Source organism: Leuresthes tenuis, unplaced genomic scaffold (assembly GCF_036924035.1).
Source record: "Leuresthes tenuis unplaced genomic scaffold, fLeuTen1.0.hap1 SCAF_2, whole genome shotgun sequence".
Classification (NCBI taxonomy): Eukaryota; Metazoa; Chordata; class Actinopteri; order Atheriniformes; family Atherinopsidae; genus Leuresthes; species Leuresthes tenuis.
The window spans coordinates 81,197-95,242 of record NW_027325356.1 but is presented as its reverse complement, the minus strand read 5'-3'; the positions used below and the strand labels follow the sequence as shown (position 1 = coordinate 95,242).

General features: G+C 45.8%; 1 protein-coding gene across 2 annotated transcripts in view; it reads left to right on the top strand.

The window, feature by feature from the left end:
- Window positions 1-14,046, top strand: part of vps13c (vacuolar protein sorting 13 homolog C) — a 112,583-nt gene that overhangs the window by 77,710 nt on the left and 20,827 nt on the right. For both annotated transcript variants that reach the window (XM_072379777.1, XM_072379776.1), the window contains 12 exons: window positions 247-328; window positions 404-473; window positions 5,631-5,742; window positions 5,826-5,939; window positions 6,172-6,302; window positions 6,383-6,464; window positions 6,806-6,919; window positions 7,065-7,140; window positions 7,227-7,390; window positions 7,470-7,515; window positions 9,390-9,513; window positions 13,693-13,807. In XM_072379777.1, coding sequence (XP_072235878.1) covers window positions 247-328; window positions 404-473; window positions 5,631-5,742; window positions 5,826-5,939; window positions 6,172-6,302; window positions 6,383-6,464; window positions 6,806-6,919; window positions 7,065-7,140; window positions 7,227-7,390; window positions 7,470-7,515; window positions 9,390-9,513; window positions 13,693-13,807 — 1,230 coding nt within the window. The remainder of the gene's footprint in view (window positions 1-246; window positions 329-403; window positions 474-5,630; window positions 5,743-5,825; window positions 5,940-6,171; window positions 6,303-6,382; window positions 6,465-6,805; window positions 6,920-7,064; window positions 7,141-7,226; window positions 7,391-7,469; window positions 7,516-9,389; window positions 9,514-13,692; window positions 13,808-14,046) is intronic.

Here is a 14,046-nt window from a genome sequence, read left to right as displayed (position 1 = left end):
CTGCACACACACCTCTGCACACACACCTCTGCACACACACCTCTGCACACACACCTCTGTACACACCTCTGCACACACACCTCTGCACACACCTCTGCACACACACCTCTGCACACACACCTCTGCACACACACCTCTGCACACACACCTCTGCACACACACCTCTGCACACACACCTCTGCACACACACATCTGCACACACACCTCTGCACACACCTGGCTTACCAACATAATTTCTAATTGCAGGTGGACAACCAGCTGCCAGGTGCCATCTTCCCCATTGTCTTCCATCCAGTTCCTCCTCCAAAGTCCATTGCTCTGGATTCAGGTGGAACATTTTCTTACCTGCATCACTCTTCTGATCTCGGTGTAGGTGGCTGTAACTCTTGTTCTGTTTCCACAGAACCAAAGCCCTTCATCGACGTGTCGGTCATCACCAGGTTCAACCAGCATAGCAGCGTCATGCAGTTCAAGTAAGAACCAGGATGTAGTAAAACCAGTTTCCACTGATTCTGAACCAGTTTCCACTGATTCTGAACCAGTTTCCACTGATTCTGAACCAGTTTCCACTGATTCTGAACCAGTTTACACTGATTCTGAACAAGTTTACACTGATTCTGAACCAGTTTACACTGATTCTGAACAAGTTTACACTGATTCTGAACCAGTTTACACTGATTCTGAACCAGTTTACACTGATTCTGAACCAGTTTACACTGATTCTGAACAAGTTTACACTGATTCTGAACCAGTTTACACTGATTCTGAACCAGTTTACACTGATTCTGAACCAGTTTACACTGATTCTGAACAAGTTTACACTGATTCTGAACCAGTTTACACTGATTCTGAACAAGTTTACACTGATTCTGAACCAGTTTACACTGATTCTGAACCAGTTTACACTGATTCTGAACCAGTTTACACTGATTCTGAACCAGTTTACACTGATTCTGAACCAGTTTACACTGATTCTGAACCAGTTTACACTGATTCTGAACCAGTTTACACTGATTCTGAACCAGTTTACACTGATTCTGAACCAGTTTACTGACAGTTACTAGAGGCTCTGATCAGATCAGGCCAACAGAACCACATCATGAGCAATCCCAGTCCACTTCACTGTCCCTTCCTGTTCACTCCTTCTTCACTTCTTTGGAAGTTTGACTGTGTCGAAAGACCAATGTGAGAAAGGATAAAAGAGAGAGAAAGTTGTCTGAGTGGGACAAAGATGAAAGATCCCCGATGGTAGGTGACCACGATTACTATTTGTCAGATATGGAGTCTGAGAACGGCACCGGAGAAAAAGAAGCCTTGACGAAGTAAGTGAGTTTCCTTTAGGAGTTGAGAGAGGCGGCTAAACCCAGTCCGACGGCAAATTACATTGTGACTGCTATTCAGGCTCTCCACCTGAGGTTTGATGAACAAGATGACAAGATGGTGGACCTGAATGATTGCAAGCCTCACAGTATCCGTTGAATTTAAGGCAGCAGAAGTACAAGAGTGCAAAGATAAAATTAGTGGAATGTAGAGAGAGGTTCTTAAGACTTAAGACGTGCTGTATGAGTGTGTGTGAGAAGCACTTTGAGTGGTCAGACTAGAAAAGCGCTATACAAGTACAGTCCATCTTGTTCTCTGTAATGAAGTTGACGAGCTTAAAGGAAAGGCAAAAGAGTTCTCTTTGATTTCCGGTTCACTGTTCGTCTCCTGTTCGTTTCCACTTTCCTACAGAGTCTCCTACAGAGTCTCCTACAGAGTTTCCTACAGAGTTTCCTACAGAGTTTCCTACAGAGTTTCCTACAGAGTTTCCTACAGAGTCTCCTACAGAGTTTCCCACAGAGTTTCCCACAGAGTTTCCCACAGAGTTTCCTACAGAGTTTCCTACAGAGTCTCCTACAGAATTTCCCACAGAGTTTCCTACAGAGTTTCCTACAGAGTTTCCCACAGAGTTTCCCACAGAGTTTCCCACAGAGTTTCCCACAGAGTTTCCCACAGAGTTTCCCACAGAGTTTCCCACAGAGTTTCCTACAGAGTTTCCTACAGAGTCTCCTACAGAGTTTCCTACAGAGTTTCCCACAGAGTTTCCCACAGAGTTTCCCACAGAGTCTCCCACAGAGTCTCCTACAGAGTCTCCTACAGAGTTTCCCACAGAGTCTCCTACAGAGTTTCCTACAGAGTTTCCTACAGAGTTTCCTACAGAGTCTCCTACAGAGTCTCCTACAGAGTCTCCTACAGAGTTTCCCACAGAGTCTCCTACAGAGTTTCCTACAGAGTTTCCTACAGAGTTTCCTACAGAGTCTCCTACAGAGTCTCCTACAGAGTCTCCTACAGAGTCTCCTACAGAGTCTCCTACAGAGTCTCCTACAGAGTCTCCTACAGAGTCTCCTACACAGTCTCCCACAGTTTCCTACAGAGTTTCCCACAGAGTTTCCCACAGAGTCTCCTACAGAGTCTCCTACACAGTCTCCTACAGAGTTTCCTACAGAGTTTCCTACAGAGTCTCCTACAGAGTTTCCCACAGAGTTTCCCACAGAGTTTCCCACAGAGTTTCCCACAGAGTTTCCCACAGAGTTTCCCACAGAGTTTCCCACAGAGTTTCCCACAGAGTTTCCCACAGAGTTTCCCACAGTTTCCTACAGAGTTTCCCACAGAGTCTCCTACACAGTCTCCTACAGAGTTTCCCACAGAGTTTCCCACAGAGTTTCCCACAGAGTTTCCCACAGAGTTTCCCACAGAGTTTCCCACAGAGTTTCCCACAGAGTTTCCCACAGAGTCTCCCACAGAGTCTCCCACAGAGTCTCCCACAGAGTCTCCCACAGAGTCTCCCACAGAGTCTCCTACAGAGTTTCCTACAGAGTCTCCTACAGAGTTTCCCACAGAGTCTCCCACAGAGTTTCCCACAGAGTTTCCCACAGAGTTTCCCACAGAGTTTCCCACAGAGTCTCCTACAGAGTCTCCTACAGAGTCTCCTACAGAGTCTCCTACAGAGTCTCCTACAGAGTCTCCTACAGAGTTTCCTACAGAGTTTCCCACAGTCTCCCACAGAGTTTCCCACAGAGTTTCCCACAGAGTCTCCTACACAGTCTCCTACACAGTCTCCTACAGAGTTTCCTACAGAGTCTCCTACAGAGTTTCCCACAGAGTCTCCCACAGAGTCTCCCACAGAGTCTCCCACAGAGTCTCCCACAGAGTCTCCTACAGAGTTTCCTACAGAGTTTCCTACAGAGTTTCCTACAGAGTCTCCCACAGAGTCTCCCACAGAGTTTCCCACAGAGTTTCCCACAGAGTTTCCTACAGAGTCTCCTACAGAGTCTCCTACAGAGTCTCCTACAGAGTCCTACAGAGTCTCCTACAGAGTCTCCTACAGAGTTTCCCACAGAGTCTCCTACAGAGTTTCCTACAGAGTTTCCTACAGTCTCCTACAGAGTTTCCCACAGAGTTTCCCACAGAGTCTCCTACAGAGTCTCCCACAGAGTCTCCCACAGAGTTTCCCAGAGTTTCCTACAGAGTTTCCTACAGAGTTTCCTACAGAGTTTCCTACAGAGTCTCCCACAGAGTTTCCCACAGAGTCTCCTACAGAGTCTCCCACAGAGTTTCCCACAGAGTTTCCCACAGAGTCTCCTACAGAGTTTCCCACAGAGTCTCCTACAGAGTTTCCCACAGAGTCTCCTACAGAGTTTCCTACAGTTTCCTACAGAGTTTCCCACAGAGTCTCCTACAGAGTCTCCTACACAGTTTCCCACAGAGTTTCCTACAGTTTCCTACAGAGTTTCCCACAGAGTCTCCTACACAGTCTCCTACAGAGTTTCCCACAGAGTTTCCTACAGTTTCCTACAGAGTCTCCTACAGAGTTTCCCACAGAGTCTCCCACAGAGTTTCCCACAGAGTTTCCCACAGAGTTTCCCACAGAGTTTCCCACAGAGTTTCCCACAGAGTTTCCCACAGAGTTTCCCACAGAGTTTCCTACAGTTTCCTACAGAGTTTCCCACAGAGTCTCCTACACAGTCTCCTACAGAGTTTCCCACAGAGTTTCCCACAGAGTTTCCCACAGAGTTTCCCACAGAGTTTCCCACAGAGTTTCCCACAGAGTTTCCCACAGAGTTTCCCACAGAGTCTCCTACACAGTCTCCTACAGAGTTTCCCACAGAGTTTCCCACAGAGTTTCCCACAGAGTTTCCCACAGAGTTTCCCACAGAGTTTCCCACAGAGTTTCCCACAGAGTTTCCCACAGAGTTTCCCACAGAGTTTCCTACAGTTTCCTACAGAGTTTCCCACAGAGTCTCCTACAGAGTCTCCTACACAGTTTCCCACAGAGTTTCCTACAGTTTCCTACAGAGTTTCCCACAGAGTCTCCTACACAGTCTCCTACAGAGTTTCCCACAGAGTTTCCTACAGTTTCCTACAGAGTCTCCTACAGAGTTTCCCACAGAGTCTCCCACAGAGTTTCCCACAGAGTTTCCCACAGAGTTTCCCACAGAGTTTCCCACAGAGTTTCCCACAGAGTTTCCCACAGAGTTTCCTACAGTTTCCTACAGAGTTTCCCACAGAGTCTCCTACACAGTCTCCTACAGAGTTTCCCACAGAGTTTCCCACAGAGTTTCCCACAGAGTTTCCCACAGAGTTTCCCACAGAGTTTCCCACAGAGTTTCCCACAGAGTTTCCCACAGTTTCCCACAGAGTTTCCCACAGAGTTTCCTACAGTTTCCTACAGAGTTTCCCACAGAGTCTCCTACACAGTTTCCCACAGAGTTTCCCACAGAGTTTCCCACAGAGTTTCCTACAGAGTTTCCCACAGAGTTTCCTACAGAGTCTCCTACAGAGTCTCCTACAGAGTCCTACAGAGTCTCCTACAGAGTCTCCTACAGAGTTTCCTACAGAGTTTCCCACAGAGTCTCCTACAGAGTCTCCTACAGAGTCTCCTACAGAGTTTCCTACAGAGTCTCCTACAGAGTCTCCTACAGAGTCTCCTACAGAGTTTCCTACAGAGTTTCCTACAGAGTTTCCTACAGTTTCCTACAGAGTCTCCTACAGTCTCCTACAGAGTCTCCTACAGAGTTTCCCACAGAGTCTCCCACAGAGTCTCCCACAGAGTCTCCCACAGAGTTTCCCACAGAGTCTCCCACAGAGTTTCCTACAGAGTTTCCTACAGAGTCTCCTACAGAGTCTCCTACAGAGTCTCCCACAGAGTTTCCCACAGAGTCTCCTACAGAGTCTCCCACAGAGTTTCCTACAGAGTTTCCTACAGAGTTTCCTACAGAGTTTCCTACAGAGTCTCCTACAGAGTCTCCTACAGAGTTTCCTACAGAGTTTCCTACAGAGTTTCCTACAGAGTCTCCTACAGAGTCTCCTACAGAGTTTCCCACAGAGTTTCCTACAGAGTCTCCTACAGAGTCTCCTACAGAGTCTCCCACAGAGTTTCCCACAGAGTTTCCTACAGAGTCTCCTACAGAGTCTCCTACAGAGTTTCCTACAGCTTTTCACTTTCTGTGTGCTGGCAGCAGAACAAAGTGATTCACAGTAGCCTCAGACCGACTTGTGGTTTTTCTGTTTGTTTTTTGGTTCTTCTCTGGCTCTGAGTCTGCTCAGATGTGAATCAGGTGAAGCTCTTTATTTGTTTCTGTGTCCTTCAGATATTTCATGGCTCTGGTTCAGGAGATGGCAGTGAAGATCGATCAGGGTTTCCTCAGAGCCATCTTGGCTCTGTTCACACCAGCTGCTGGCCCTCAGGCCGAGGGACAGAAGGTAGATAAACGCAGGAAGCTGACATTTCACCTTTGATACACGACTGTTGCTCAGAGGAGTAAAAAGTTGTGTTTGTTCTTCAGTTGGGGCTGATTGAGGGAGATCTGCAGCTTCTGCAGGCCGAGCTGATGGAGGCATCGCTGTCTGACACATCAGGACTCAGTTTCTTTGAACATTTCCACATTTCACCCATCAAGGTAACAGTCCTATTCACTTCTACACATCCTTTAACCTTCCTCAGTCTGAGTGAAACAGATGTTCAAACACTGAACTCAGAAGAAACTGAAGAATCAAATTAAAACGTTTCTGTTTGTATCAATTTAACAATCCTCAGTCCACCTGGGTTAGAATTAGCTGTTTAACCTCTGATTGTTGGTATGCAGACAGTTGGAGCCTGAATTGTGACCTCTGTGAGGGTTTGTGTTTCAGCTCCACCTCAGTCTGTCTCTGGGCTCCAGCGGTGATAACTCTGTTCAGGAGACTGCTGCTGATCAGTCTTTGAACCTGCTGCTGAAAAGTATCGGAGCTACTCTGACTGATGTAGACGACATCATCTTCAAGTGAGGATCATTTTGCTGTTGTGAGCTGCAAACTGATCTGTGTGTCTGATGTTGTGTTTGCTTCTCTGTGCCTGTGTCAGACTGGCCTTCTTTGAGGTGAAGTACCAGTTTTACCGCAGAGAGAAGCTGATGTGGGCGGTCACTCGACACTACAGTGAACAGGTAAGGTTAACGGCACAGTCAGACGGGTCAGTTATTCATTGATCTATTCATCTTTTAATCGTTTCTTGCTTTTTACATGTTGCTTTTGCACTGTTACACACATTATGTGTGTTTAAAAAGTTCTGCATGAATAAAGCAGAGTTGGGTTACAGCAGCTGTCAGTGTTTGACCAAGTGGACACAATAAGTTTACTGTTAAATCTTTATTGCATTAGTCATAAATAAATGACTCTGTTCTGCTTGTGCTTAAAAAGCTGAGCAGGAATGATCCCTCTGATCTTCCTCTGATGTGAGTGTTTAAAAAACATTTGAAGTAAAACCTGGTGTCGGTTCTGGCTGCAGTTCCTGAAGCAAATGTATGTTCTGGTTCTGGGTCTGGATGTCTTGGGAAATCCATTTGGACTGATCCGAGGTCTGTCTGAGGGGGTGGAGGCCTTCTTCTATGAGCCGTTCCAGGTAACGCATCCTGCATACTGAGTTATGAATACCACACAATGCCGTGCAGTGATCGGGACCATTTAATGATCTGAGAAACTGTCTTTATAGTCGTACATTTGCCACAGAAATGTGGATGACAGAAGGTTGCTTCTTGGTTTTTCAGGGAGCTGTTCAGGGACCAGAAGAGTTTGCTGAAGGTTTTGTGATTGGTGTCCGCAGCCTCTTGGGTCACACTGTCGGTGAGAATTTTATGTTTTGATGACATTTGACAGAAAGGTTATGAGCTCTGTGGTGAGTGTTACAAAGCAATGGATTCCTTTTACAGGAGGTGCTGCAGGTATGGTGTCGAAAATCACGGGTTCAGTGGGTAAAGGCCTGGCAGCCATCACCATGGATAAAGAGTACCAGCAGAAAAGACGAGAAGAGATGAACCGTCCACCCAAAGACTTCGGAGAGAGTCTGGCCAAAGGTGGAAAAGGACTGCTGAAGGTTAAGAAGAACTGTGTTTAGATATTCTGTCAGCTGACGTTACCTGCTGCAGCTATAAAAACGCCTTGTGTCTCTGCAGGGGGTCGTTGGCGGGGTTACAGGCATCGTCACCAAGCCTGTTGAAGGTATGTTTTCACATCCTGCGACACCCAGCTTCCTACCGGAAAACAACAAAAAGAGAAGAAGCACATATCCTATTTTATTCATAGAAAGGCTGTAATAAAATGATACACAAATCAAACAGGACATTGAACACAAATGACTGGACCCAACATACATTCTGTGCAACTGACAAAAGTACAGAACAATCTGTGGTGACCAGCTTTAAGGATTCAAAGAAAGAAATTCTAGATCTTAACCTATCTGAAAGAGTTTGAATACGAACAAGGGTCTCTGTTTCTGTGGCACTCAAAAACAACTGATTGGACACCACAAACCAGACGCTCTGATCCAGAACCCTAAGATGTCAGATCGGATTATTCAGTTCAATTCAGTTTATTTAAAAATTCAGGTTCTAAAGATACTTCTAAAGCTGCTCTACTTGATGATACATCAGTGATAATAATGGGAAGGATTCCATTAATCTTCTCTCTGATAGAAACTATTTTATTGATGAAGAATCTCATGAAATCATCACTGCTGAGAGTTAAAGGAATACATGGCTCAACAGAGCTCGGACTCTTTGTCAGCCTGGCAGCAGCGCTGAAAAGAAACCTGGGATTATTCTTATTCTCTTCTATCAATAATGAATAATAAGCAGTTCTAGCTTTACGAAGTGCTTTCTTATACGTTATTAAACTATCTTTCCAGACTAATTGAGACTCTTCTAAATTAGAGGAACGCCACTGTCTCTCCAGCTTTCTTCAGTCTGCTTTAAAGCAGCTGTGAATTATACCAAGGAGCCAACCTCCTCTGACTGATTACCTTCCTTTTCAGAGGGGCAACATTGTCCAGTGTTGTACGCATTGAAGCTATAGTGCTGTCAACAAGAGAGTCAAGTTCTACTGGAGTAAAATTTAGGTAGCCGTCCTCTGTCATATCTGCACATGGCAGTGAAGAAAAGGATGATGAAATCAACTTTAAAACTGGTTACAGCATTCTCTGACAGACACCTTCTATATGTAGAATTCTTCTCAGAAACCGTGTAGTCAAGTAATGTAAATTCAAAAGTTATTAAAAAATGGTCAGACAAGACAGAGTTATGAGGGAACACTGTTAACTGTTCACTCTCAATGCCATAAGTCAAAGGTCAAAGGTATGATTAAGGCAGTGAGTAGGTCTGTGAACACTTTGAGAAAATCCAATGGAGTCTAATATAGAATTAAAGTTAATATTTAGGCTGTCATTTTCAACATCTACATGAATATTAAAGTCACCCACTACAATGACTTTATCTGTACTCAGCACTAACTGGGATAAAAACTCTGAGAATTCAGACAGAAACTCAGAATAAGGGCCAGGTGGATGATACACAACAACAAACACAAGAGGTTTTTGTGATTTCCACTTTGGGAAAAACTGAGAATCAGAGATTCAAAAGAGCTAAAACTAATCTTGGGTCTAGGACTGATTACTAACCCTGATCTGAAGATAGCTGCCACTCCTCCTCCTCTGCCTGTGGTTGGAGGAACGTGAACATTTAAATAGTCAGAGGGAGTTGATTCATTAATGCTAACATGATCCTCCTGCTGCAGCCAGGTTTCTGTAAGACAAAATATATCAATATGATGATCACAGATCAAATCATTCACTAACAGAGACTTCCAAAGGAGAGATCTAATATTCAGCAAACCATGTGTTTATTGATTTATTTAATTTGGGTGGTGTCATTGTGGGGTTTTGGGGGGTAGCAGCAGGTGGGAAGCTGCAGAGAAGTGTGTAAGACTACATCCACTTTTGGAAGAAAAACAGATCAGGGTTCTCAGATCCTCTGATCGAAGAGAAACTAGTTTTAAAAAAGGGGACTTGATAAGACTGTTTATTTTCTGTCTGTCTGTAGGAGCTAAGAAGGAGGGGGCTGCAGGTTTCTTTAAGGGGATTGGCAAAGGTCTTGTGGGTGTGGTCGCTCGGCCAACAGGTGGCATCGTGGACATGGCCAGCAGCACCTTCCAGGGAATCCAGAGGTATTTGCCTGAACCATCAGTCACAGTGATTGTATTTTACGGTGGTCTCTCTGAGAAGTTCCAGTATGATACTGAAGAACTTCCTGTGTGCTTCATTATGTGTTTTGTTGTGTCCTCTGTTTTTCTTGTAAACTCACTAATTTTCCTATTTTCTGCTTTTGTTTTTTGCGTGGTGGTGTTGTTGCCGGGATTGTTGTTCTTTCTTTGTCTTGCTGTTTGGTGTGAGTATTTTACATAAAACTGTTAAAGCTTAGCTCCAACTGTCACTGCTGGTGTAAAGAAGCCTCACAATAATAAAATATCACAGAGGTCCAGGACAGGTGTCCTCTGTAGCTCATTGACTTTTATCAGGCAGATCAAAGCTGATCCAAACAGTGATGGTGGAGCTGAGCTTTGATGCTCAGCAGGTTGATGTTTGCATGTTGACTGTTGCATCAGACGGACGGTAAGTTGCTGCATCTTGTTAAAGTTAATCCATTGATATTGATTCATGCTCGTCATGTCGTCCATCATTCTAAAGCTGCTTGAAGCCCCTCCCCTCAGCTTGTTGCAGGTTAATTAGCCACATCCCTGGGGAGAGACACTTGCCCTGCTGGTGGCGGTTGGGGTGGGTCTTTTTTAGTAAATTTAACAATTTAATGTGATGATTGATATAAAGCAGGCCTTCAGCAGCTGTCTTCGTATTACTTTAACTCCAGTGAACCTGGAATCTGTCAGGAAGTGTAGAGCAGCCTCTCAGCCGTTTTATTTATTTTTTTGTGGGCACCTCCATGCTTGAGAGGACAGGTGAGGTTGGGTGGTGTTCACTGTGACATCACGCTGCTCGCCTTCAAGGTTCAGAGAATTTAATCAATTCTGAGCTGAGAAGCTCTAATAGTTTGCACAGTGAAACCCCCAAAGATGGTCCCAGAACCCGGCGGAGCGTCTGCTGTTCCAGCAACTAAAAAGGTTACATGACCCTCCAGCACTGGCTGTCCATGGCTGCCTGAATCAGATCCAGTCCCTTCTGGACCTCTGTGTTCCTCTCAGGAACCTGGTCTGGTTCTGCTTTAGTCCAGACTGTTCTCATTGGTGGTTCCATGATGGTGGAACCAGCTACTGGATGCTATCAGAGCACAGACTCCTCTCTCCAGAGAACACCTCTAACACCCTAACACACCAAACTCACTCTGATTCTGGACTTCTGGACCGGTTCTACTGGGACTTTGTCCTTTAAACAGATTCCTTTCTTAATGCTGACACCAGAGTTTCTGACTGAACTGATGCCTCAGTGATGTTGCTTTGGGTGAAAGTTTCTGCTAAATGAAATGCAAGTTTAAGGTGTCATGGGGATGCAATCTTCTGATTTCATTGGTTCCCTGCAGTCTCCGCCCCCTCACGTCTCAAGCTTGTGTTCTGGACCTCTGATTAGACAGACGTCAGCTGAAGATGTATCAGTCATTTTGACATGTTTCTGTGTGTCGTTTTTCATGTAAATCCCGTGGAACTCGTTGATATTGAATCCCACGTGTTGCTCTCTCCTCAGGGATTGGTTGGCTGACTGGTCACATGGTTCTGGCAGGCTGAGTTTAGCCACCTTCTGATTAACAATCATTATGCACAGGAACAATAACAGCATCAGTGTGTTTTGTATGTTGTTGTGACACATATTTGTGAGTACATGTCCAGCACCAAACATTTGCATAAGTACATTTTAAGACCTCTACACTACATGAGATTGCTTTTAGATACTAATGCATAGGAGTGTAAACACAGTCCCATCTCTCTGTTCCTCACTGTAAAATTCTAAATCAAACAATTAAAGTGCACATTCCATACTTTCATTTCAAGTCATTTTCATACATTTCAGTTCCACCATGTAGAAATTAAAACCCTTTTTATCCCCCCCTCATTTCAGGGTGCATAATGTTTGGGACAGGTGGCTTCCAGGTGTGTGTGGTTCCTCAGGTTTGTTTTACTGCTTCATCAGTGCAGGGATAAGATACCTCGACTTGTTTCTGTAGCTATTCTACATGAGGAGAGCCAATGAAAATCAAGGAAGCTGTTATGAATCTGAGAAACCAGAATAAAACCATCGGAGACATGGCTCATACCTTTAGGGTTACCAACATCAGCTGTCTGAAAGATCATTAAGAAGAAATGATGCACAGGTAGGCCAAGGGAGACAGAAGAATCCTCACTGTGGTAAAGAACAATCCTACCCTAATCCTCAAAGGCCCAACCGATCAGAACCAGTCTTCAGAGGCAAGTGTGCCTTTGTCAGAGACTACTATCCACAAAAAATTTCATGAATAGAAACACAGAGGCTACACTGCTACGTGCTAACCACTAGTTAGCCACAACAACAGGATGGACACATTGCAGTTTACCAAAAAGTCCTTAAAGGAGCTGCAGAGTTTTGGAAAACAAAGAAGAACCTGCATCAGAGGGATGGCAAGAAGAAAATGTGGAGACCAACAGGAAGTGCCCAAGAGCCAAAGCATAGCAGCTCCTCTGTTGAACACGGTGGTGGGGGTGTTATGGTGTGGGCATGTATGGCTGCCACAGGTTCTGGCTGCCACAGGTTCTGGCTGCCACAGGTTCTGCTGCCACAGGTTCTGGCTGCCACAGGTTCTGCTGCCACAGGTTCTGGCTGCCACAGGTTCTGGCTGCCACAGGTTCTGGCTACCACAGGTTCTTGCTGCCACAGGTTCTGGCTGCCACAGGTTCTGCTGCCACAGGTTCTGGCTGCCACAGGTTCTGGCTGCCACAGGTTCTGGCTACCACAGGTTCTTGCTGCCACAGGTTCTGCTGCCACAGGTTCTGCTGCCACAGGTTCTGCTGCCACAGGTTCTGGCTGCCACAGGTTCTGCTGCCACAGGTTCTGGCTGCCACAGGTTCTGGCTGCCACAGGTTCTGCTGCCACAGGTTCTGCTGCCACAGGTTCTGGCTGCCACAGGTTCTGGCTGCCACAGGTTCTGCTGCCACAGGTTCTGCTGCCACAGGTTCTGGCTGCCACAGGTTCTGGCTGCCACAGGTTCTGCTGCCACAGGTTCTGCTGCCACAGGTTCTGGCTCACTTATCTTCATTGATGATGGCAGCTGCACCATAAATTCTGAGCTGGATAGAAACATCTGATCTGCTCCAGCTGCAGTAAATGCCTCCAAAGCTTCATCCTGCAACAAGAGAATGATCCAAACAGCCTGCTGAGCAGCACCAGAGTTTCTCAGAGCTGAAACATGGCCGAGTCAGCGGATTTAAATCCAACTGAGCAGGTCTTCTATATGCTGAAGAAGAAACTTCAAGGGTCAAGCAGGAGCTGTGGTTGCAGTAGAGGCTTGGAGAACATCACCTTAGAAGATACTCAGCATGATGTCATTAATGTCACCCACTTCAAGCAGTCATTGTGTGTAAGGGATATGCAACAAAGTACTAAACATGGCTGCTTTAATGTACCTGCCATTACTTTGTCCCAAACATTATTGGGGGGGGCGGGGGGGGGGGGGGGGGGGGTATTTGTAAGTATTTGGAGAATTTCTTTATTCAAACTTGAATAAATGGTACTGATGGATAAATTTAGTTGCACATTTAAAGACAAACTGAAGCTTCTGGAAAAACGCGTTCAGATTTCAGTTGTCACCCCATCAAGCTCCTTCTGCTCCCGAAACATTTCTCAATGACCTTCATATCCCTCCACCCATCAGTCAGGTGACCCATCTGTCAGGTGACCCATCAGTCAGGTGACCCATCTGTCAGGTGACCCGTCTGTCAGGTGACCCATCAGTCAGGTGACCCGTCTGTCAGGTGACCCGTCAGTCAGGTGACCCATCAGTCAGGTGACCCATCTGTCAGGTGACCCATCTGTCAGGTGACCCGTCTGTCAGGTGACCCATCAGTCAGGTGACCCGTCTGTCAGGTGACCCGTCTGTCAGGTGACCCATCAGTCAGTTCATGATAACCTGTTGAACGTTGTCGTTTCATGCCATCACTGTAGAGGCCACCACAGGTGAGACCTGAATGAAGCTGCCTGCCGCATGGTGTGTGTCAGAGCTTCAAATGTGAACCAAAACTGATTTGTTTCAGCTCAGTCATGTGACTCTGAAGCGTCCAATCAGAATTTAGTTTATTGTGAGTCAGGTGGAGGTGGGCTTTAAGTTTCAGGCAGATAACAGAGCTGTGTGTGTGTGTGTGTGATGTCAGAGCGGCCGAGTCCACAGAGGAGGTGAACAAACTTCGTCCGGTGCGCCTGATCAAGGAGGACGGGATCATCCGCCCATATGACCTGACGGAGTCGCAGGGTTTCGACCTTTTCCAGGTTTGATCACTTTCTCTTTTTACTGTTCCCGTGACAACAATCAGGCAAGGCCTTCTGTGTTTTAGATCTGATGATGTCCCAGTTTTAGAGGAGAAAACATCAGTACAAGCTCATGTTTAATCTTTGTCTGTTAAGTCGTTATTTACACTCCTGACAAATAAAACCCGGAACAATCGACATCGATTAAGATTAGCAACCAGAGAGGGTTGATTCTTTAATGTCTTCCTGCTGCAGACTAA